The 25,326-nt window shown below is 52.3% G+C and overlaps 1 protein-coding gene across 1 annotated transcript in view; it reads left to right on the top strand.

Moving 5' to 3' along the window:
* Positions 1-23,102, top strand: part of DAB2IP (DAB2 interacting protein) — a 207,630-nt gene extending 184,528 nt beyond the window's left edge. Inside the window, exons 8-16 of the mRNA XM_075170781.1 lie at positions 1,283-1,427; positions 5,669-5,905; positions 7,519-7,720; positions 8,388-8,566; positions 10,134-11,007; positions 13,883-14,035; positions 17,691-17,893; positions 18,928-19,015; positions 20,635-23,102. Of these exons, the coding sequence (XP_075026882.1) occupies positions 1,283-1,427; positions 5,669-5,905; positions 7,519-7,720; positions 8,388-8,566; positions 10,134-11,007; positions 13,883-14,035; positions 17,691-17,893; positions 18,928-19,015; positions 20,635-20,802 (2,249 nt within the window). The 3' untranslated portion in view covers positions 20,803-23,102. The remainder of the gene's footprint in view (positions 1-1,282; positions 1,428-5,668; positions 5,906-7,518; positions 7,721-8,387; positions 8,567-10,133; positions 11,008-13,882; positions 14,036-17,690; positions 17,894-18,927; positions 19,016-20,634) is intronic.
* Positions 23,103-25,326: the final 2,224 nt, after the last annotated feature.

Genomic DNA, 25,326 nt, shown 5'->3' on the forward strand with positions numbered 1-25,326 from the left:
TTCTTGCTCGCTGTTCGGGGCCCTGATTCTGTGTAGACCTTTATCAGTGAAATGATTCATCTGTGTGTCACGCGGTAACACAATACAGCATAGCGCTTCCCTTTGAACCATGGAGCACAAGCAAGTAACAGGGCCGGATAATAACAGCAGGCATCACCTGCAGGCGAGCAGAGAGGCTCCAGAGCTCCCTGGCAGAGCTGAAAATACGTTGGAGAGGCTCTCCAGTACGTAATTAAAATCTGTTTTGGCAATAGGGGAGGAATGCAGACTAGAGTGGGCAAAAAACAGGAGGCTGAGAAAATCCAAGATGGTCAGGAATTAGGAGGTGAGCAAACCAACTGGAATTAGAAGAAAACCAAAGCAAACCTTTCCCCCAGAACGTCACCTGGCCCTGCAGGTCCCTAGCTAAACCCTGCCTCTTAATGCCCGTTATCCCGTCCCCCGGCCTCCCCAGCCTCTGCTGTGTGCTGACTGGGATGGACGACTGCCATCCCCCCAGCAGGACACGTGTCGGGGCGGTGGGCAGCACCTTCAGCCCGGGCGGCGGGGGTCTGTGCCCCGGTACCCCGGGGTGAAAGGTGGCACGAAGGCGAGGAGCTGGCAGAGCAGGCCCACACTGTGAGTCTCCGCAAGGGTGAGGAGCAGCCAGGCAGCAAACAGGAGTGCAGGGAAACGCAGAGAAATATTGTAATTTAATTTTGTGTGATGTTCAGCTCAAAATAAACCAAGTAAATTGTTTCTTTCCTTTAATTACCTATTTCTCCCGTGAATCACGCTGGCTTGTCAGCACCAGGGCACAGTCTGCAGTAGCAGGCCGTCCTACAAATAATTACAGAACTTGCCAGCATACTTCCTACTGGATTAGCCCGAGGGAGCGTCTCTGGAACTGGTGTAATGGGGGTCAGGGCAGGCTGAGGAAGCGGGTGTTTTGGCAGCGGAGTTCTGATGCAATAGCCCATAGCCACAGCGGCAGAGCTGCCAGCTAGGGAAGAGGGATGAACCGTGCTCGTCAGGGGTCGGGGTGCCTTTCTGCAGGGTGTGCTGTATGGTTTTGTGAGCTCCCAAGGCAGCGCTGGCTGCTCCTGGGCTGCTCGGAGACCTTGAGAGCTGGCTGGGGCACAGCGTGCCCCGGGAGCCACCGCCGCTGCTCTCGTACCCGGCTTCTGTTCAGCCAGCGTGATGGGGCGTAAGGTAACTGCTCGGGCACCGGGCCTTACGAACAGTCTTGCTCGAAGACTGCGTCTCTCATGTCTCCAAACCCATCACTGACTCTCTTTTACAGGGGAATTTATCAAGGCTCTGTACGAATCAGATGAAAATTGTGAGGTGGATCCCAGTAAGTGTTCATCTTCGGACCTTCCTGAACATCAGAGCAACCTGAAAATGTGCTGCGAGCTGGCCTTCTGCAAAATCATCAACTCCTACTGGTCAGTATCCCACGAGTGTGGCTCTGCGCCGCATGCCCTCCGCTGGCGCAGAGGTGGTACGCTGCAGGGGACAAGGGTGGCAGCAGTCCATCTCCAGGCTGCTGGTACCTGTCCCTTAGCTGCGCTGATGGGCGGCTTGTCAGAGAGCTTTGGAGGGGGAGCTGCGGGGCCCTGCCCGCGTCCTGCAGCACATAAAGGGGTCCTGGTGGTCCAGGAGCAAGGGTGGGGATGGCAGGGGGTGAGACAGCAGCTCCCGCTCAGGCAGAATTTGGAGTATCTGCTCTGGGGGTGCGACAGGCTCCCTGGTTCCCCGTCACGCGTGTTTTCAGTGGGTGCTGAAGGGTTACTGGAGCACAGACACAGGGATGGGGCAGTGGAATGGAACGTGAAATGCCTTTGCCAGTGTGACCAATTCAGAGAGGGACTTACTGCCAGCTGTATGTGGAAGTCTGGAATAAAGGGCAGAGATGCATGTCCTGGGTCTCCTACCCGAGTAGCGGTTCAGTCTGGATCAGCCTGACGGACTCTCCTGCCTCCCCAGAGCGTCAGGTGAAGTTTTGAAATCCTCTCTGCAGCAGGGGGGTCTGTGGCACTCCTCCTGCCTGCAAGGAAGCTGCACCAGCACAGGGAGCTTCTGTTTAGGCCGATGTTCCCTTGTTGCGCGGTGCTGGAGCCCGGGAGGGTGCTGCTGTTACTCCTGGGTTGCTGTTGGCTCAGCGTCCTGCATTCCGCTGGGATAACCCCTCTCTCTCCCAGCCCCGGGGTGCTTGCTGAGGCGGAGGTGGGGAGCCCCTTGCCTCCTTGGCCCAAGGCCTGGTATGCAGTTTGAGGCATTTCCTAGTTGTTTGCTCTCAGGGTAAAGGTTCTTGCAACTAGTTGGAACAGACCCGAATATGCAAAATTGATTGGAATAAGGCAGTCGTATCTTGTTGCGGAGGTGGCTGTCAGGCATGGCGGTGCTCATGGTGTTACCTGCTGCTCAGCCCTGGGGACTGGGAGCCAGGAGTCCTTGGGTCTGTTACAGATGCTGCCTGCAAAGATGACCTGAAAGGGGAAAAAGTGGGCTTGTGACTCTCTTTACTTGGAGAAATAAAAATATTTTCTTTCTGCTTCTTGCTAACATACCCAGAGACTCTTGTGCTGATCATATGAGAGAATAATCATTTTTGTATTACTTCTGGATTTGCAGTCTTCCTGCTTAAAAGTCTGGGCTTAGGTTTTTTTAATGTATTTAGTAGCAACACTGTTGTTGCAAAACATCAACTAAGGATAATATTGGAGGAAGGAAGTATTTGATAATAAAGATTTCTCATTTTCTCTCCTATCCCAGCTGTTGTGTTGAGGTCTGAAAACTCGTTATAGGTAATCTCTCAGGATACTGAGTATGCCCTCCTGCAAGCCCAGGAAGGGAATTGCTTTTCTTGATATTGCTGAGGGAGGGAACAAGCCGCGAGAGGCTCGCTCAGACTTCCTTTATCTACCACAAATAAGCAAAGGGCAGATGTCTTTACAGGTCTTTATCCTGGGCCAATTAATAACTCTCTGACTCAGGAATGGTGTTTACCTGCTTTCCCAGGAGGGATTCACTGCTTTTAGTCACCAGTGGATTATAATTGTTTGAATTAATGTCTTCCTAAAAATACCCAAAGCAGCACTAAAGGGTCACTCTACAAATAGGCTTGAAGAGTGACCAAAGGAAAGTCAGGAATGCACGGGAAGTTTGTTCCTCCAGTCCTGCCTTCCCGAGGAAGGCTGGAGCAGCTGAGCCGCTGCTCCGAGTGGTTCCCCCTCGGTCCTTTGTGCTCAGCGGTTCTTGTGGATTAATTGGGCTGATGAGTGTTCGGGATTGGCCAAGGTACCCTGACAGCTAACGATCTTGCTTTAAATAGAGTGCCAGAGTGTGCATGCTCATCTGCCGGAGAGAGTCAGAGAGAGGAAAGAGGTTTACAATAACTGAAAATTGTTATAATTATGACATAATTTGGACATCTGGAAAGTTTCAGTGTAAGCAGAAATTCAGCATGTGGAAGCTCGTTACCGGAAGGTTGGGTAATGAATTATGGGCCCGTTTGTCACATAAAGCTGGCTAACTGAATTCCATCCGCTGTTACACAATTAAACTTTTATGATCTCCCAGCCTGTGATAGTGAACAGTACTCCCGGGCTGTAGGCAGCCGGTGCATACGTTTTCAAGAGTTTACTTTCCAGTAACTGTACAACCTGTCCTGATCATTCAACCCTTAAATTGCTTAAAGGATTCTCCTGTTTCTGGGCAAATACCATGAAGTAAAAGGGCTTTGTCCAATTGTGTGGATCAAGCCAAAGGCAGAGGAGAATTTATCCAGCCGAAGATGTTGGCTAATGTTATTTATAAAGCACAGGGTACAAGCTCATGTGTGTGAAAGCATGAAACCAAGACGGAGCAGAAGCTGAACATGACGGCAGCAGTTGCCGAGCACTTGCGTGCGGTGTCACCGCTCATGTCAGAAGGACAGAGAGAAACCTCTGGAAACCTGGAGCGCAGCTGCCTGGGCCTCTGCAGGCAGCAGCGCCGCGCTGAGCGGGCTGCCCGGGGTGGGAAGCGCGCGGCGGGGTGCCCGCTGGCCGGGATTAACAGCAGCAGCCCCAGGCCTGGGGCCTGCGGCCGGGCAGTGCGGTCTGCGGCTGGCGGGTTAATGAAATGAGGGGCGAGGGCTCTGCCTGCTGAGCGTGGACACTGGCTCAGAGAATGGCCGCGGAGGTAGAGGCCACGGCCGTTTGGCTGCGGGGTACCTGCCACTCTGACGGACCACAAACCCCGCAGGTCCTGAGCTCTGCAGCTGTGGCGAGGAGCAGTCGGTTGGGCTTGGTGAAGTGAGCGTCCGTAGCCCTGGGAAGCGGAGGCCGGAGGACGGGCAGTGCTGGCAGCAGGAGGAGCACCCTCGTGTTCTCCCGGAGGCCCGGCGGTGCTGCCGCGGGGGCAGCGTGCACGGGCGGGTTCTTCGCTCCGAGTGCTGCTCCGTTTCGGAGCCTCCCACCTGGTTCTTGCTCCAGGTGGACAGTGGACGGTGTCTCTGGCCGTGCAACTCCCATGGTTTTCTCTTCTCCCTGAGCTGTGTGAGGGCAGCCGCAGGGCAGTCAGTCCCAGAGAGGGGGGCAGGCCAGAAGCCAGCTGACATTGCTTTGCTTCTCCCAGATAGTCCCTGCAGCAAAACTGGGAAACCGTCCTCTGAAATGGCTGCTTGTTAAGGAGATTCATGGCCTAAAATGGAGTCTGACCCCTCTTCAGTCTGCTTTTGTACCGCCAGCTCTGTCGGTAAACAGCTCTGGTTTTGAAACAAGGATGGTGGTTGCTGGCCAGGGCAGCCTCCGGGGCGGGTGGGGAGCTGTGTGCCAGGGACCCAGGGGACCAGCGGCAGCGCGGTGGGACCCATTGCCAGCCTGCTCCCACGGGTGGGAGTATCCAGCTGAATAAATAACACGTGCTGGGAACAGGATAAGGTGGGAGCAGGGAGCTGGGGAGGGTTGAGCAGAAACAGGCAGCATGTTCTCCGGCGATAAGGGCTGCTGCAGCGAGCGTCTGCTGGACCCGGGGAAATTCTGGTATCCAGGAAAGCCAGGCTGAGGTCTGTGCAGTTACAAGGCTGGAGTAACTCCGGTGGGGCTCCGCGTTTGTACTAGTCCCAGTGGGATTTGATCCAGGTGCTTGAAGAGGAGTATTACAATTTGCACAGCCCTCCCTCCAAGCACCAGCTCTGCCGGTGACCCCGGTACTGCTGGTGTTTCTGCTGAGGGGGTCCCACGATGCTGTGTTTCTTCAGGAGACGCACTCCACCTTGGTGGCTGAGCTTCCCCCAGTTCGTAGTGCCCCGTGACACAGCCGACTGGCTTGTGATGAGCTGCTTTGCACAGTTTGATTCATATCTCTGTCTTCCCAGTTGTCTGGGGTTTTGGCACCCAGCACAGCCAGGAATATGAGTCTGATGAAAGCTGTTTCTCTTACAACTTTATGGAGAGGATTTGCTCTTTCCTGTGCGGTTTGAGTCTCTTAATGGACACTGCAAAAAAAAAAGACAGGAGCCTGCGACTGGTGTAGACAGCGGTGCTGCTGTGGATCAGCAGGGTGAGAGGGCTCTACTGTCGCACGGGTCTGGGTGTCACAGCCCATGGCTGATACGCACCGTGTTTAGTTACTGCTCTGCGGCAGTTTGAACACTCTGCCCTTGAACTTGCCATCCCTGCATGTCCTTCTGTCGTTTCAGCGTCTTTCCAAGGGAGCTCAAAGAAGTTTTTGCCTCATGGAGACAAGAATGCAGCAACCGAGGCCGCCCAGACATCAGTGAGCGACTGATCAGTGCCTCCCTCTTCCTCCGGTTCCTCTGTCCGGCCATCATGTCCCCGTCCCTCTTCAGCCTCCTGCAGGAGTACCCGGATGACCGCACTGCGCGCACTTTGACCCTCATTGCCAAGGTCACCCAGAACCTCGCCAACTTTGCCAAGTAAGCCGGGGTGCAGGAGCGGGAGGGGGCAGGTCTGGAGAGGGGGAAGGGAACTCCGGGCGTGTAGGCAGAGCCACGGCTCCGGCACCAGGAGTCCCACACTGGCCGCTCCTTTCCTCGATGGAAAGGGCCTCTTTGTTTCCCGTCAGCTTTTTCCCCTACGTCTCTCTGGGACCCGATCCCTCACTGTTAGGTTAGGGAGATCATTTAAGTTTCCAAAACAGGACATGTTTTATGAGCAGGAAAACAGGCTGTTTTGACCACGCAGACGAGCCGGCAGGGTGGCAGCAGGAACGCCCCGGCCCAGCCAGGCACTTTGTCCCGTGATGGCTGCGCGGCGGTGCAGTGCCCGCCTCCCGTCCCAGGCACCAGCAGGACCAGAACCCAAACAGCAGCAACGGAGTGCGTAGCTCAGGAGCTGGCCTGTCCCTCCTGTGAGCTCTGGGACCTTCCCTGCTATTAAAATGCGGTTGTCTGAACTGGGAAGGTATGAAAAGAGAGTGGGGACATTATCAATTTCTAACTAAGCCCATTGGTTTGATGGAAACAAAGCGAGAGATTTCTGAAAATCTTTCCACTGGCTGCTGCTCTGAGCTACTTAGCCCGAGCTCTGATAACAAAATGATGAGCTTCCTGAAACATGAATGGACAGTTTCTGTGTAAAGCTTCTTAGATTTGGAAACTAGCTTAGTATGCACGCTCGCAGTCAGGAATGCGCGTACATGCGCACAGACAGAGATGGAAGACATACAAGTGTGTTACACTAGATGACAGAAATTCTCTATATTCCTGACCAATCCCTAACTAAAGGGTTTCAGATTTCAGCACTTTGCAGGAAAGACTCTTTAAGTAAGCTGACGTTAGTGAAGCCAACGTGATCAAGCAGAGCTGTCCTGCAGACGGCACACAGCCGAGCCTCTCCTCGCAGAATCGCTGTCACTGGCACAGCACCAACTGCTGCTGGTACAGTTGAACCAGGAGGCCCTCCCCGTTGTGCTCTAAATAAGACATCTAACCGAGAGTGAGGTCTGGGTGGGGTGCTTGGAGGGCAGAAGGAGGTTGCAGGAAGCCCGAGGGGACGAACGGGCTGGCCCAGCTGCAGGTGTGGTTCTCCAGGGTGATCCCCAGAGCGGTTTTGCCGGGGCGGCAGCAGCCGGCATGGCTGGAGTTAGCTTCAGTGCCCGTGGAAGACTGGGGAGAATGCAGGATTCCTACCACCGTCATTCACTGGGCTTCAGTCAGTTGATGGTGCTTGGTATTACGATCCCTTTATTTCCAGTGACAGGTCGTGTTTCTGGAGGCTGTGCCCTGACCCAGCAGTAAGATACACTCCATTACCAAGAACAGCTTTGTTTCTCTGGCTTTCACCTTCATTTCTACTGTGGAGATCCCACGCTGAGGAGGACCTAGCTGGATTAGGCTGGAGTTAACTTTGGTTCCATGTTCAGTGAGGTACCAGGTGCCTGCTAGCAACCCGGTGATCCCAAAGGCTTTGAAGGGTTCAGATGCAGAGGAAGGCTCTGGCATTCCTACCTGCCTGTGTACCTACCCGTTCTGTTGACTGCACTTCTGTTTGCAGGATTTAGCTGAAACTCGTATTGCTGTCTTGATAGGTTTGGCAGCAAAGAGGAATACATGTCCTTTATGAATCAGTTCCTGGAACACGAATGGACTAACATGCAGAGATTTCTACTGGAGATTTCCAATCCCGAAACCATCTCAAACACAGCTGGCTTTGAAGGCTACATTGACCTGGGCCGGGAACTGTCCACTTTGCACTCACTACTCTGGGAAGTCATATCTCAGCTGGAGCAGGTACCCGGGGGGATCGCGGGGCAGGCCTTGGGGAAGCGGTTGGCCAGTGCTGGCCGTATGCACCACACCACACCACACCACACCACACCACACCACACCACACCACCCCACACCCCTCCCCGTGTCCAGCAGGTGTCAATCCGTTAGCTGTATCTGTGGCAGCGGATACTAACCCTTAGCCCTTCCCCAGCCTTGGCAGGTGCTGCAGAAGTAGCTCATTCTTTACATCCTTCTTCGAGGCAGGTGATTATAGCTCTTTCCCTCCTCTGCTGTTTGTCATTGGGGGGTGAGGATGGAGGGGCAGGTGGGATGAGAAGGCAGAGCTGCTGAACACCAGGATTTTGTCTGTCCCAGCAGATTCAAAAGGTTTCTTTTTAATTAAAAGGATTTTTGTCAAGAGACCTGGACCAGGCTTGGCTATAGCTGTCTTCTTCTGTATCTGAACTTTGTTAATCACGCTTGCTTCCTCTGCCCCACAGCAGCAGATGGTTTCTAAAGCCACATGTTCTGGGACATCCCATAGCCTCAGCGGTGGGGGTAAATGGTGGAGAAAATGAATGTTGTTAATGTGATTCACTGAAAAGACTGTCCAGCAATTGGCAAAGCCCACAGTTCCCTAGCAAAAATACAAGATGTTGGTAGTAATTCTGCTCTCTTTTCTGCCCAGGGCACTGCAACAAAACTTGGGCCTCTGCCTCGGATCCTGAGGGATGTCAACTCAGCGCTCAGTAACCCGGCCTGCGTGCAGGTCTCGGTCATGGCCGATCACACTGCGTCCACGCCTAATGCTGGCAACAGCATCTCTGCGGGGCTACAGAAAATGGTGATAGAGAATGACTTGTCTGGGTAAGAGCATAAAAGGTGGCCTGGCCACAGACCAGGGAAATACTGAATACTCATCTGCTGCCAAAACCTGAGCACCTGCAGGTACAGGCAGGACCAGGTGTAGTGTGGAGTTGCCTGGTCCGTTGACTAGGCTTTCTGATGGCAGAACTGGTACTGGATGTAGGTCAGCTCTGAATCTAGACAAAGCAGTGGGCAGTAGCGCAAGCACACGGCTCCTGCGTCGCTTGTGAGACAAAACTGCGGATGTGGTCTGCAAAATCAAGAACTTGGCGGTTCTGGTCTCAGCTGTTGAGATGTGGCTGCAGAAGCAAAATGTTCATCCTTTGAGGACTTGAGGGCTTGTTTGTGCTAACCTCAAAGTGATGGGTATTGCCATTAAGTTAATTAGGTCTCTGAGCATGCAAGATTTATAGGATTGGCCTTATCCGTCTTTGTAAGACACAGGGTATGTGCTGAATTCACTGAGATCCAAATCTGCACATTTCTCTAAGAGTTGCCAAGCTGTAGAGGCCTAACAATCAATTCCAGTCTACTCTGTCCAGTTTTTGTAATACTGGCTGTTTTTAATGATGAGCAGTGATTCACAGACACAGTCACCTAACATACTTTTTGGCCTAATTATATAGGGAGTTTCATTCATGGGGAGGATGACTGTTGCAGACCTATAATGTTTCTGTTTGTGGAAAATGAAATGGAGCCCACACAAATGGAAAGACTGTGCTAGTAAAATAATTTGTAAGTGGAAACTACATAATATTTAACAGGTTAATTAGGAATGAAAGGCAGCAATGACGTTGGACTTTCTCTAATCAGAGCTTTCATCTCTAATGCTTCCCAGCGTACAATTATTTAAATCTAATGCTATGGAGGATCTCTGACAATATGCTTTCACCCAAATACTTGCTTGCAGTGCACCATGTTTGATCAGCGGTATATTCACATTAAGCTACTGCAAAGCTCTTTCTTCCTATCCCCAAGAAATCAATATTGCATGAACGTATGTTACAGCAGGAGGAACGGGTGGGTAGCCTTCAGCTGCTAGGCTTTAGCTCTGCTGTTAGAGCTCGCTCTCTGACCCTTGGAGGCCTAATGTGGATCAGGCCCCCATGGTGCTCCGTGCTGTACAGGTATCGGCCAGCTTACTCGGGTACAGAGCAGAGAGTGGCGTGGATACAGCCAGTGGGAAGCAGAAGGGGTGACGCAAGCTGTCAGCGTGATGAGCAGACCCAGCCGGGGAGGCAGAGCCCCCGAGAGCGTGCCTGTGAATGCCTCCTGCACAGCGCAGCGCTCCCACCACGCATCCGCACGCCCCTCGCTCCCCTGCCTACCCCTGCCTGCTCCTGCCGGGCTGGCCCAGGGCTCCTCTGCACCCCTCCGTCCTGCCCGCTCCCCTCGCGCTGTCCCTCCCCACGGGCAGACCCGGCTGGGTTACGTCCCCGTCCCGCACAGCTGCGCCACGCTGACTTCTTCTGAGTGATTTCGTTTTCCTGCTCCGGTGCAGCATTCACAACTCTTCTTTTTTGTTTTGTTTTCCTCTCCTCTTCCTTACGCACTGACTTCCCCGCAGTCTGATAGATTTCACACGGTTACCATCTCCAACCCCTGAAAACAAGGACTTGTTTTTTGTCACAAGGTCTGCTGGGGCCCAGCCCTCGCCTGCCCGAAGCTCCAGTTACTCAGAGGCCAATGAGCCCGACGTGCAGATGTCTAATGGCAGCAAGAGTTTGTCCATGGTGGACTTGCAGGACAATCGGCTCTTGGACAGTGGGGCCAACGCGCCCGGCACGGCTGACTCCCTCAATGACAGTCAGTCGTCCCTCGGGCAGTTGCAGGGCGTATGGACCGCACGGACTCAGCAGAACAGCGTGACGGGCATGGCCACCGTGCGCCGGGTGGGCCAGACCCCCACCACGCCGAGCGGCGAGAGCGCGCCCGGCCGGCCCCAGCTCCTGGCGCCCCTCTCCTTCCAGAACCCCGTCTACCAGATGGCCGCCGGGCTGCCGCTCTCCCCCCGCGGCCTGGGCGACTCCGGCTCCGAGTGCCACAGCTCGCTCAGCTCCCACAGCAACAGCGAGGAGCTGACGGCCAACAAGCATGGCTTCGCCGCCCCCGCCGCCAGCGAGGACTTCACCCGCCGGACGGGGGAGCTGGCCCGCCGGCAGCTCTCGCTGACGGAGAAGGGCGGCCAGCCCACCATGCCGCGGCAGAACAGCGCGGGACCGCAGAGGCGGATAGACCAGCCGCCCCCGCCGCCCCCGCCTGTCACCCGGGGCCGGACGCCGCCCTCCTTGCTGAACACGGTTCAGTACCAGCGACCCTCCAGCGGCAGCATGATGTCCTCCTCGCCAGACTGGCCCGGCAGCGGGGCCCGCCTCCGGCAGCAGTCCTCCTCCTCCAAGGGCGACAGTCCGGAGATGAAGCAGCGCACGATGCACAAACAGGTGAGTTCAGGGGCTGTACCGGCTCTGGGCGTTGAAGGGGCCAGGCAGGGTCAGCCCGTGGACTTGGAGAAGAAACGGGCCAGTGGGGATGGCGGCAGTGGGAGGGGATGTCGCTGTGGCTCTGGGTTACCGCATCAGTGCCGACCCCGGGGTGGCACTGCGTGTGGGGGTGAGCCTTGGCTCTTGCGCCCAGCTTGGCCTGAGACGGAGGCCCTCCGGGGACGGGGACGCAGATCAGCGTTCGTTCTCTGTGTTCCTCCGTCGCGTGGCACGTTAGCGTGTGCCTGCTGCAAGGCAAGAGGTAGCAGAGACACGAGGGCGATGGCAGCCGTGCCTCTGTCCTGCGCTACCATCTTGTCACTGCTTTGCCTCTCCATGCCCAGGCTCTCATCCCATACCATAGTCAACCCCGCGCCATCTCCCAGACTTGGACCGGGCCCTGATCTTCTGTTGTAACTAAGAGTCTCCCTGCTGCCGCTCCTGCCCCAGCAGAGCCACGGCCCTCCTGGACGCTCTGATGGCTCTAAGTGCCGCGGGGCAGGTGCGGGCGCTGCGGAAGGGGTGCGCTCCCCGCCGAGCGTGACGTTCCTGCTGTGCACAGCTCTGCAGTGATTCGGGTCCCAGGCCGCATGCTGGTCTGCACAGAAAGAAATTTCACTATTCGTGGTGCTAAAATTGAAAGCAGTAGGTCAGAGACCCAGGGCCCTCTGGTTTTCCTGGCATGGATAAATTGTTTTTCTAGTGCTCATTTATTCATTCTACATTTCCGAGCTAACCCTATAGAAAATTAACACAGTAGGGCCTCTCAGTACCTAAAGGAAGAATTTTAAAAGTAATGCAAACCCAGAGGATGCGGACAACTGGCAAGAGCTCGCTGCATCTCAGCCCAGACACGGTATTAAGGCACCTTTTCAGCAGTACGGCTGGAAGAGCAACAGAGTTGGTGTAACTACCTCTCCTTTACAAGGCGGCCGTGGAGGCCTTTGTCAGTGCTGCCCGTTGAAGGCTTTTTTATCAGCCCCGTCTGGAGCCGTTCCGTGCATACAGTATTGATTCATAAGCGCTGACATTAGCAAGCATGCCATGTAGCAGCTTTGTATAATGTGGATCAATACTCATTAGGTACAGAGGGCACAGAGCTCTGCAAGCAGCAGCAGCCTCTTTGGTAGCAGAGTTTCTTCCAGAAAGACCACAGCGAACTCCGGGTGACCTTCGGAAAGTCCTGGCCAAGTTGTGTTTGCAGATCTTTCCTCCAGCCACCCCTATTGTCCTCTCAAAGTTTCTCTCAAGGCCTGAAGTCCTCAGAATGCCTCTCCTACCCTTAATCTGCGCATTTTACTTGTATGTTAGCAGCATCTATAAACCATAGTGAAACTGCTTGCTCATGGTTGGTGGTATTAAATGCTGCTTGAGAACAAAGAAATCCCATTTGGTGGCCATTTTAATAGAAGTCCATGAACCTCGTTCCTGCCAGACAGGAGCGCTTCCTTCACTTCTGTAAGTTCATCCACTGAACTGACTTCCAAACTGTCCCAGGCCAAATCAGATGTCCTTTTTCACTTCTTCAGAGAAGGAAGAAAGAGGCAGAGGGACCTGTGCACAGTGGGCTGAGCTCTGTTCATTGACATCCTTTACCAGTGGCCTTTACGCTGCTGGAATGAACCCGGGTGGCCAGGTTGGAGCCAGAAATTCTGAGCAGCCACCACAGGTGCAGTGCCCGAGCTGGAGATGCAAGAAAAAGCAGAAAGCCACAAGCCTGGTGAGGATTTATAGCAAGTGATGTTCATGAGCCAAGTCTGAAACTTCTGATTTAAAATTCTGGAAGTAGAAGACCAGACTGGAGGATGGCATGGGAAAGCCCCCAACCCCAGTGAGGTGATTAAACCAGTCCCCACTCCTTCCGACTACAGAACCTCCCGTTCTGCTGCTTGCCGGTGACTGGGTTTCTCTACTGTCCAGAGGTTTGAAGGAAGGAGAAAGTCCCCAACATTTCTGACTTGTTAGCTTGAATTCCCTCGACCAAGTCATCCAGATCGCTTGTGTTCATCCAAGAAACTGTTTTCTGCCGTTTATAATGAGCCAGGATGGAGGGGAAATAGCTGCAGATTCACTTCCTCAACCTTGTAATGTAGTTGGAAAATATTTAGGCAATGCCGTTTGCAGTCCCTGCCCAGGCTAGGACTGAAGAGCAGCAGCCGTGGCTCTAGCTCACTGACCGTAGAACAGCACTGCTCCTTGAGCTCCCACAGCTACATGAACTACTACTAGAGATGAACTACTAAGATGTCGAGCGTTTAGACCTCTCCAGCATCATAAGTGTAGTCTCAGCCAAAATGAAACCTTTATTTTCCAAGAAGGCACCTGCATGACCAAAAGTAGCATTTCAGTTTGCAGATCTGGTTTTATCTGTATGAGATCTCCACAGCAAGCAAAAAGACGGCTCAGCAGAAGAGGCTGAAGAGTTGAGTGAAATCTCAGCTTGCGGAGTGAATATACCACATCAAGCCACTCTGTTTGCCTGCAGCTCGGCGCCTTCTCAGGTCGTGTCCTTCTGAGGTGACAGGACCTGCTCAGAAACCTGGGCCCATTACCTTCAGCAGGACCCCGCCGCAGCGCAGCGTTGTACGTCTGTTCTGTGGGGATGGCACAGGGAAGAATTCGGCTGTCAAAGGCTGTTTGACCTAACATAATGTGAGGTGCAGAAGAGGAGTTGCTCCTGCCCCCCAGCCCCGACCGCTCTGGTAGCTCAGACTTGTTCGTTGCTGTTTGAGCAGCGTGGGAGAGGGCTTGCTTGGAAGGAAATTCTCTCTCTCCAGCTTCATGACCATTTCTGTTACAGGTTTTTCTTTTGTTATGGTTGTATGTTTCATTGTAGGCCCCTTCTCCTGTGAACCCCAATGCCCTGGACCGCACTGCTGCTTGGCTTTTGAATATGAACATGCAGTTTTTAGAAGATGAAAGCATTGACCCAGATTCCAAACACAGGGATAAGCTCAGGAATAAGGACGAGCTCAGCCAAGCAGAAAAGGTAAAACCTGATTGGATTGAAACAGTTTCTAAATAGAGAGAGGATTTCCTTGAATGTTGTTCATCTGAGCACCCTGGGGACAAGGTGGGCTGTGTGGCACGTCCCTGCCCAGGAGAGAGGGATGTCAGTTCGCTCTGTGCCCGGCTGCTCAGCCTCACAGGGCACTTCTGGGGAAGGTTTGGGAGGTTTTCACACACTCAGTGACTGGAATTACCCTCTGATGAAAGCAAGTAAGAAAAACAGGAGCCAGGAATCAAGTGCTGGTGCTGCTCTGCAACAAACTCTGAAGCCAGCCAGTGCCTGTTACTTCCCCCATTCCTACTCCCCCCGGCTGCAGGGGGAGAAAGCTTAAAGTGAATTAAGCACACCTATAACAGAGATGAGAGTAAGGTACAGGCAGCCTCGTGCCTCACCACAGGGACATGTAGCAAGAAGCAGCTTCCATGTCAAAAGGCTGTAAACAGACCTAAAATTTAAGTCCAGATTCTGGTCTCAGAGGCAGCACTGGGGCCTGGGGTGACGTCGGTGGTGCAGTGACACTGCCCCGAGCTTATGGCTGTGTCACACAGACTAGGGCTGACCCATCTGGGGCTCTGTCAGGAAGCCAGTTCCAGAGTATTCAGTGGGAGAAGCAGGGAAGAGACAGAGTACGCCTGGCCAGGGGTGAAGAAGGAGGGTTAGAAAGAGCAGTCCAGAGCTGAGAAGATCCCATCTTTGCCGATTGCTGCTTCTGCAAGGTGCTTTCTCAGCAGCCTGGCTCTGCCAGGAGTGCTGCAGTGAGGCACAGTTCACATTTGGGATGTTTCCTCAATGTGCTTCTCTTCTGTCGCACCTCCACGTGTTACCACCCGGTCCCACAGGACTGCAGACATCACCCTCCCTGAGCCTCTTCCCTGTTTTTCCAGCACAGACATGTTTCTGGTTTTGTTACGATAGCCTTCCTGTTCTCATTTTGCTGTGCTGTATCATTTTGGGACTGTCACCTGTTAAATTCAAGTGAAATGCCAAAGGCAGGTATCGTAGGGACAGGGAGGTGCAAAGCGATGGCTCCCGGCTGCCCCAGGAAAAGCGTGGCAGAGTTTTGTGAGAGTTCGGCCCATTTCTTACTGGCTTTCTGCTGCTTGGGTGTTCCTGTAAGTACACAGGCATGTACTGATCAGATAGCAGCTGACACAGAAGTCCGTGTTTAGCAGACTTTGTTTGCAGAGGTACAGAAATCCTGGCTACCACCTAAGCAGAGGCGCTAGCAGGCAGCAAATCAAAGAGAGGCGTTGTCAGACTGGTGCATCACGCCCTGGGTTATTGCTGCATTTCGTCACTGAAGGGCTTCAAAAGGGGTTCAGTGCTCACTCCAGTCTGTAACGGAGATGACAGTGGCAAGCTTTGCGGTTGCAGTGGAACTGGAGTGAGGTGAAACGCCGAAGGGCCACACGCTAAGAAACGTGTGCTGGCCTTCTCCAGCTCACACCCGCCAGCGCCAGCAGGCAGGCAGATGGCCCTCCGGTGCGGACACTGTGCGTGCCAAGCGTTGTCTCTAATCCCCTTCCTGGCACCCTTTCCTGCGAAACGGGCTCAGCTTTTACCAGGTGGGCGCTCACAGGGACTGCTCTGTTTCCGTGCCAGCCTGAGGGGCCGCTGCGCCCCGGGACGTGCCAGGCTCGCCCCGACCTGTGCAGGGAGGGGCTCACCAGCACGGGCCCTGCTCGAGGTGGGCAATGGTGGGACTACGAAGTCTGACGGTATTGCAGCAAACCGGTCCCTGTCCCAAGTTCAGCGGGAGCCCCCGCCCTCCAGAGCCTGCTCTCTCATTCCCATGCAGCATCTTTTGTTACTTTGCTGTCACATCAGTCGCTGACATTAAAGATCGCCATTAGCACAATCTCTCTCCCCGTTACTGTAAGACATGAATGGTAACCGAGAATGAGACAAGTGTTCTAGAGACAGGAGCAACTCCTTCGGTCTCTGAGGCCTCTCCTGCTATCATTTGAGCTCACTTACGCTGCTTCTATTTTAAGGCTAGGGTAGGTATTTAATCTTTCCTGTTCAAGCAACTCCCTTCTGTCTGACTTTAGTGCTTCTGTGCAACTGTATGAGCATTTGTGTTCCTTCGTCGCTTCAGGTTACGTGTGCAAACTGTTGTTTCAGTGCCACAGTGAAAGCTTTGCTAAAGGAAGAACAGAGTGATCTGTTGTGCCTGTCCCTGCCCAGGCAGGAGGAGCTCAGAGGTCCTGCCCGTCTGCCTGCCACGGCTCGAATACCTTGGCCATTCAGGAAGACCGTCAGCATCATAAGCGTTCAATCCTTAGGAGTTGTTATAGTTACTTCTGCTGTCAGCCAGTCAGTTCCTGGAGGGATATTAGGGAAGCAACTTGGATTATATGAGCTGGGCATCCTGCTGACCAGTACACGGGCAGCAGCCTGGCTGCGTTCCCCTCTCACAGAGAGCTGATCTGCTGGTCAGACTCCCCAGCAGGACTCTCAAAACGGGAACACAACCAAGTCCATCGTTTGAGTGCTTGTGCAGGTGGCCATGGCCAAAGGGGAAGGCCGTATTTTCAGGTAGCCAAGTCAATCCACAATTAAGCGCATTTCTGTCAGTTCAGGAATAACGCTTGTAGCTTTGTAACGGACTTCGTGACTCAGATGGAAGTCTTTTTCCTATATCTGACTCTTTAAAAGCAGCTTGTCAAATTATCAGCTGCATGTTAATTATTCTAAGGTTATTCCAGTTGAGATTTTTTTTAAAAACAATTTCCAAAGATAATTTTTTGAAATTATTGTCTTTTTTTTTTTTTTTTGTACAGATATGCACTGGATTTTCCTTTAGCAAAGCAAGTTGTACTGAATGCTGTGCTTCTGCAATAGCTGAACCTAGTTTTCTGAGTTAGAAAGCTCTTAATTTTTTTAATTGCTTTATGTGATTTTTCCGCTGCTGATTTTTAGCTTCATCTGAATGAACAGTACAACTGTGGGGTCTTGGCTTCATGCAGCAGCTCTTCTCGGATTGAACCCTGGTTTGACATCTGATCGCGTTGTTTAAAATGTGCTGGGTCCCAAAAGGCAGTAGTGCTCCCTGCCCCCACTCACGCCAGCGAGTTGCCCTCGCCTTGATGAGGGGTGGCCACTTCGTGCCGAGACGGCAGTGGCCTGCGTCTGTCACTGCTGCAGAGCCTGGAGCCTGGCAGGAGGCAGGCAGCGCTAACAGCTCCTGCCTGGCTTCCAGCAGCTCCAAAGCGCCCACACTTCTTGTTGTAGACTGAAGAGCTCATGTGTAAACCCAAAATCCCACCAGTGCAGCTTCTGCCCGTGTTTAGCCCTGCGCTGTCAGTGTGAGGACGATGCCAGATGCGTTTGCCGTTCACTCTCTCTAACCTGCATTCCCCATGTGAAATGCCAGACTCTGCTAACAACCCATTCTCTGAACCTGCCAGTGACCTGCCCGCCCCGTGGAACGCAGCATCGCTCCTAGCGCAGTGTGGAGAAGACTGAAGAGGAGGTGTCGGCAAGCGGGGTTATCTGACACGGGTTTGCAGCTAGTCTAATGCAAGGAAAGGGGCATAACTGGGTTATGGGGAAACCCTGGCAAGGGCAGAGCCCTACTAGGTAACATGCCACATGTGTTTTCTCCTCCTGTGTCTGTCCTTGCGTGCTGTAGTACCAGCAGGACCTAGTGGTGCTGCAGGACAAGCTTCGCATCTCCAACAAGAAGCTGGAGGAGTATGAGACTCGCTTCAAGTGCCAGGAGGAGACAACGCAGAAGCTGATGCTGGAGTACCAGGCCAGGCTGGAGGAGAGCGAGGAGCGGCTCCGGAGACAGCAGGAGGATAAGGAGATCCAGATGAAGGGCATCATCAGCAGGTACAGGGGAGGTGGGAGTGCTGGAGATGACAGTAAGGCAGGCAGCCTGGCTGGTGTTAAGAGCTGACCCCTGCTCAGGAGAACCAGGTTTCTTTGGAGGAGCAGGCAGGTTTCCCATGTGGGTTTTCCAGCATTTATTCTCTTTCTGCCCTTCTGGGTTACAGCCCCTGAGGGGGGATTTCAAGCCCTGACTCTTTAGGTCCCCCCCCATCAGTGTTACCTGGGACAAGGAAAACCCCAACATTTTCCTGATTCACAAAGGCAAAACTTAAGGATGGGAGAGCTGGCAGCCTGCCCCAGTTCTCGGAGGATCTGGCAGGCTTGGTCTTCTGTTCATATGAGCAATAGATGTAACGATCAAAATGTTCTTTTCGTGATGTTTAGCTAAAGGTCTTATCACCATCCCATTACTCCTAGCTATAAATCCCTTTCTCCCACCCAGTGGGATGTGGTGTTTACATTTGTCCAGGACGTAGACTGTTCCAGTGCAGCTAGCTTCACCTTTACCTGAGCCAAGCCAACTTGGTGCTTTTAATCAGCCCTCCTAAATGGGTCAGCCTTCGCTGTTCTGTATCACTTAAGCTTTGGGACAGTCTGCTGTAGAGGTCTCTGGAGAAGAGTAAGAGCCAGAAAAAAGACTGGTTCTAAACTATTGGTTTGTGTGTAAGAAGAGTTAGTGCCAATGACCGTGTGTCTCCTTTGTGCTCGAATGCACAGCTGTGGGTCCTGGGAGCATCTCAGTGTGTGCCTCAGCATTGCAGTTTCAGATGAGACGGTGTGACCTGGTATGGATGGTGAGGACTGCTGTGTGAGGCCAGTTCCGTCGGTAGACTAGCTTCTCTGGTATTTCACATCTCTTCCTGTGTGCTTCAGAGATGTACATCACCCCTTTGCTTCCTTGGTGTCGAGGACTAAATGAGGACATGATCTGTATCGTTCACTCTGGGTGGCTGATTTAGACGTGTATGAGACTGAATATCTGCGCTTAGCAGAGCCCAACAAGTGTAATTTTTTCTTGTCTGTTCGGCTACCAGACTGATGTCAGTTGAGGAGGAGTTAAAGAAGGACCATGCAGAAATGCAGGCTGCTGTGGATTCCAAGCAGAAGATTATCGATGCACAGGTGAGTCCCCGATACCAAGGGCTGCAGCACTTTTCAGGGCGAGTCTGCCAACATGCAGCCTCCCTGCCATGCAGCAGTGCCAGCTCAAGCACGGCGAGGCCGTGCGCGCGGGTGAGTCAGCACCAAGCCGCAGTCAGTGACAGAGCCGGTCGAACCTCAGCAGGATGCGATTTATTGTCACAGCATTCACATACATAGCCTTGGAGCTTGGCAGGCAACACAGAGGATGTGGGGGGTGGCAGTTTGTGGAAGATTATGCCCACAATTCAGTCAGTTTGTGGAAGGATCATATCCTCATTGGCTCAGTCTGAGGTCCCCGGAGCTTTGCTTGGTGCTTCATGTTCCAGTAATGCTTGCAGGACCTGGATACAAGGAACACAAAGCCTGGCCAGAGCAAAGCCAACATATTTTTTTTTAGTGTTTGGGTTGTGGCTTGCAGGATTGGGAAGCTCAGTTATTGCTATAGATTACAATGGGAGAGGAGCATCAGATGATGGGTGCAAAACACTATGCTTGGAAAAGAGAATTTGAAAATGCAGTCCACAATCTTTTAATTTGTCTAGGCATAGATCAGCATCTTCTCAGCAGCTAGGCCTTCCTACAGGTTGTGGCTAGGTGATAGTATATTCTAGGCTTACTCTTAACAACCCTATTAATCGCTTGTGAGTCGCTACTCATGACTAATTTATTGTACAGCTATTTAAAAAGGAGATGAGACAGTAGTAACTTTGTAAAAAGAATCGTTTTTCTGTAGAGTAACTTGTTCAAAGCTAGTAAATCATCGTGTTCCCTTCTGCACTCCGGCAAAGCCAAGCAGATGCAGGGGCGTCCGTAAGGTGCGAGCGGTGCAGACTGCAGCCTGCCAGCAGCTCTCGACCGGCTGTCCTGTCTCCTGCCATCTCGTGTGTTACATGTGAGGCTCTTACCATGAGCCGGTCTACACTGTTCTTTTTGTTATCTCAAACAATAGTGTTGGACGTGTTCATACATGGACCTCCAAAGTTACACATAGGCAAACCCCTGTGCCCCTCTCAGTTGGTTCTGTTCCTCCGCTAATGGCAGCCAGAGAAGGATGATGACTTGTTCAGTGTCGCAAAGAGCAGGAGTGGCAGAAGCAGGCTGCAACGCAGAAGCTCTTGCTCCCATCCTTACGATGGGAGTTGCCATCAAAGCCTTCCTGGGAGGCCACAAGTCATTTAAACTATTAATTTAAACTAACAAAATCAATTAAACACTGTCAGGAATAACTATCTTGGGAGAGCACTAGGTTTTAGAAGCAGAATTTTGCTGTCTTTGTAACAGCTGCAGTTAGAGCAAAGGGTACAATGAATTTCTGTATAACTGAAGAATTAGAGAAACTATGTTATCTCCATTTTGTTCAGGATGCCAAAATGAATTTAGCTCACATTGCACAGGCAGCGTACAGTTGTGGCCCTGCTAACAGCAGCGCATTTAAAAAAATGCTGCGTAGCACTTAAAAACGCCACACTTAATGCCAAAGAGAAGGGTCCTGGTCCAAGAGGCCTCTGGGTCGCTGCTCAGGACAAGCCCTGGCGTCACAGAGGGACAGGTCTCCACGTGTTTCCACTGACCGTTCCCCTCTGCCCGTTTCTTTGCAGGAGAAACGCATTGCTTCATTGGATGCTGCCAACGCACGGTTAATGAGTGCCCTTACTCAGCTGAAAGAGAGGTACAGCATGCAGACACGTAATGGGATCTCCCCCACAAACCCAACTAAATTGCAGATTACAGAGAATGGAGAATTCAGAAACAGCAGTAATTGTTAACCCGTGGAGGGTGCTGCCGCAGGAGAGGAGGCCTGGCCAGAGAGACCGTGCAGCAGCAGGTGTGAGCCGCGGCTTCAAAGAACGGCTGCTCTCCCCCCCCCGAGAAACCAGCTCCTTACTGCGGACGGCGCGCTTGACTGAGCCTTTGTGGGAGATGCTAATGCCAGCACATTGAGGGGACGGAAAGATCGAGTGTGAGATGAGTGGCATAAGGAAATAACATATATTTGAGAATCGCTGTCACTGTTGGATTTAAATCAGTGTTTAATGTTTAAACAAAAGTAACCTTTTCCTTCTAAACTGCCCAAAGGATATGCCTCACCCCTCCCAGCAAGGAATAACGTCCTTGTCATTGCAGTCAGCGAAATAAAGGGAGCTGGGCAGAGCCTGCAGCAGGCAATGGCCCAGTAAGTCCAGTTAAAGTGTGCTGCTGGATGTAGCCGGACGAGGGGTGGCAGCAAAGCTTGGCTCGCTCCTCCTGTGCCTCCCCCCGGAGCACAGCCCTCTCCCAGAGCAAACCCCGAGCCGAGCCCAGCCGTCTTTCCCTACGTGGCTTTTGTGAGGCCGCTGACTTTTACAGCGGGTGACTGTCCAGGGGGCATTGATGCAGCTAATTAGTGTTTAATTAACTCCGCCCATCTAGGGAGCACAGTCCAGATGAAAGGTCAGGGCGCACTCTGCGCGGTGTGGTAGCCAAAGGGGTGCTGGGGTGCTGCGTGGGGAACCACGGCGGCAGGGCAGTGGAGAAGGGCATGACCCGAACTGCTGGGGCTCCCGGGGGTCCCCGGGCAGCCCAGGGGAGCAGGGCAAGCCCAAGGCTCTGGCACGCAAGTGGAGGGAGGAGCTGGCACCTGGTGAATGGCGACTTGATTCCTCTCTACACCTTCTGCTCTCTCACAAATAATGGAGAAAAGTCTTTGTAAGCAATAGCCCCAGGGCACCGTCCCCCCCCCACGCACACTTCTAGCCACAGAATAAAGTAAATGTTGCCTTAGCTTGGTCCCCGAGCTGTGAATGAGGCACGGGGGCTGGATTTCTTGGTGCCCGTTGTGGTAGAGGGGGAGTGAGGGGCTACGTGAAATGGCCAGCTTCTTGCTTGACAGAGGGTTCGTTATGGGGATGATGTAATGCTCTGTGCAGAGATATTTACTATTTCTGGGGAGAAAAACAGACAAAGAAACAAGAAAAAGCCCTGAAGAACCATGAAGATCGGTAATTGTATTTCTTTTCTTTCACAGTATGCATTAGAAAAAAAAAGATCCCATTTTCTGGAATACTGTCCTCTTTAAATTGGGAATGAGCACTGCATGGAAATTAACCGGCTCGAAGAATGTAAAACATGGTCATAAGGGAGTAACCAACAGGAACAGCAGCCACCACCGAAAGCCCCCTTGTCAGGAGCACTGTGCAGGCATAAGCCAGGATTAGACTTTCCTAACTGCTGAAACACGCAGATTCGGCACATTCAGACACGTTGTGCTCAGCGGAGGGGTCACCTCCTTAACGGGGGATTGTGCCGCTGACCTGCCGCCACGGTGTGTTTGTTGGTTTGTGGTTTTTTTTAAGTTAGTACTTCATGACTCCCTCTCAGAGCAGGTCACTCGTACCAAGAGCCAGAGAGATTTCTCTGAGATACGGATGACAGTGTACAGTGTACAGGACATCTGCCTATTCCTCCCACTAAAGTTTAATACACTGGTCAACGCCTGTCCTAGCTCCTCCTGCCATGCGTAAATGTACAGACAAAGGGACTAGGATGTTCACTGAGCTCTGCACAGCTTAGGTACCGTCTCCAGCCTCACACTACCTAGGCTGCCTGAGCAGGACACTGTTTGCCAGTAAGCTCTGCATTGCCATGCTGCCCCACAGCCATAAGGCTCATTAACAGCATTCTTCCACATGCAATTGTTTTCAAAATTAAAGATGCTTTTTTTCCTAAACGTTTTTCCGTTCCCTGGAAGCCCTGGGCCACGCCCGGTGCGGCTCGGTCCTTGGAGGAGCGAACGTGTTGCACTGAGGTCTCCACACCCCGCCAACGCCTGCAGAGTGGTGCAGTCGCACAGCAGACCCCAAACGGAGCTCCTCAGAGGAAAGTCATAACTAAGTATTTATGACAAGTACAGTCACCTTTGAATTTTGGAGACTAGCACAGATGGCTTTGAAGAACCTCACAAAACTGACAAGGTTACAACTGGAGAAAGACCCAGACAGGTTAGGAATATACAGGGTATGTGAACCGTTGGGTACGTACACTTACATCTGCCATTGTCTCAGAGTCAAACACATTATAAGAACCCTGCAAAAAGACTATTTTAAACTGCTGTTGCCCTGAGATGTATGTTTAGAGCTGATTGATTGATTGTTTCTGAGTTCCAAAATATTTGTGTTGCGAGAGACGGAAGTTTTTCAAGAGAGAAGTAACATAGAGGAATGGAAACGCTAACAGGGCACGGGGGCGGGCGCCCCGCCAGCAACGTTTCCATTCATACACGGAAGTAATCTTGGGATGCAGTCAGTGCTCTCCGTAAGAGCTGGAAAAAAGAAACACCCACAAAACAATCGTTTAGTACTGAAGCTAAGCACAGTACATCTTAATCTTCTCCTCAACTGCCCCCCCCCCCCCGCCCCGATCTGTCAGAAACTCCTGGTTAACCTCAAACTTGCAAATTACTGAACACACATTGTTCTGCTGAAATGGCAGGAACGCTTAAATCCTTCCATAGTGAGTTATTAAAATCCTAAAAGTTCCAGTGCCAACACTTTCTGGAGTTGTTGCTTAGTTTCCTCAGCCAGTATGACAAGAAATCCAAATCAGGACGAAGTCTCGTTACAGTAGAGATCCCCCCCCGCCTTTTTCCCCCGCCTCCTTCCCCTGCAACTGTCAACAACTGGACCTAGACGTGACCCTTCCCCACAAAGGTTTGGGGTAGGTGTTAAGATCCAGGCTCCGTTCAGTTCTGTTACTTCAGTTTGTGTTTCTGTTATTTATAAACTGTACATTTATATATGTGTGTGTGTGTGTGCGCATGCGTGCGCGAGGGAGCCAGCGGGCCCCGCGTGGCCCGGTTCCCCGACGTGGCCTCGGCCCTGGTACCTGGCGTAGCAATACCGGAGGCAATCCCGAGAGGTGCGCGCAGCACCAGAGCAAAGCGACCACTGTCCGTAATGTTTTGTGATCTGCTCCATTTTTCCTTTTCGTTCTTGCGCTTTCTACAGTAAGAGGCTGTTCTAGTGCAAACTTGTCAAAGTGTAAACAAAATGAAAACACACTCAGATCTTTATCTTAATACAAGTCTTAATTTTTTTTTTGTAAATGTTTTCAGTGTTTACTGTAACGTATCTATCTCACTAACAGTTGTATATAGTAACTTACTTCTGGTGCTGCTTATTTGGTCAGGATTTGGCTGTATCTCACTGCTGTTTGGAGAGGTGGGCTCATAAACTGGCAAATCTGGATCCAGACACAGGTTATGATTTCAGCCTCCTCCCTTTGGGGATCTGAGGGAAGGGAGAGAAGCCAGGGATCCAGATTTGGGGTTGGTCCACTTCAAGGATTCTGTTTTAAGAGTTTTGATTTGGGGTTTTGTTAAACTGTAGTGAACGCTTCTGAAAAATGAGCAAATTTTGTGTAAAGGGGGATGAAATGGACTGAACAGTATCCTGAGGTCTCTGCAGACTCTTGAGTATCATCGTTTTGGACAGGGATTATGGGTTGGAGGGACCTAAGTCAGTCCTTCCCCATGCCAACTAATACTACAGTGTAGTCACCAGCCCCTTTTGCACCAGTTTAAGCAAATCCTGCCGCCATCCAAAGAGTCCTGTGTCACTCTGCTTGGTCATTTGAGTCTGGTTGGTTTTGTTTTCTGCTTTTGCAGTTGTAAAGCACTGATTGCACTGTGAGAACACACTGAATCCTCTGGCCTGGCAGCCAGCCCCGGAGGTTGCTGCAGGGTGCAGGACACAGGTTCTGCTACTACCAATATTCCTAAAGGGAGAAGGGACGTGGTGGACCTGAGAGAGGCATCACAGGCTCTCCTAGGAAAGCAATCAGCACGTAATCGATCATTTCCAAAGTTCAGAGCGCTCATAGGCTTTTCCCTGTTACTAACGTCCATCCCCAGATGCAATAGAAAACACACTGAGGTCTGTTCTGTGACGAACAAGGAGAGGATTTTTAGTCACAGGAGGTGGAAGCTGCACTGATGCATTCGGCCAGGCCAGCCACAAGGTGTGGCTCGTGGATTTGATCTGCAAGGGGCTCATTTCCCCCAGCGATCCCAGGGCAGGGGTCGCAGCCCCCGGCAGACGCCTTTCCGACCGCAGCACCTATGACCAGCGGTGTCCAGCAGCTCCACCAAAGTCACTGCCCTGTCCCTAACACGTAGCTTTGCCTGGAGAGCATGGAGCAGAAAATCCAAAGGGAACAACTGTGACGCTGGGGTAGGCGGGAGTCCTGTGCAGCACTCCCTCCTTCCCGCCCGCAATGACTCGGGGTCGACCTCTTCCCAAAGGTTTGCGTTCGGA

This window comes from Calonectris borealis, chromosome 21 (genome assembly GCF_964195595.1).
Source record: "Calonectris borealis chromosome 21, bCalBor7.hap1.2, whole genome shotgun sequence".
NCBI lineage: Eukaryota > Metazoa > Chordata > Aves > Procellariiformes > Procellariidae > Calonectris > Calonectris borealis.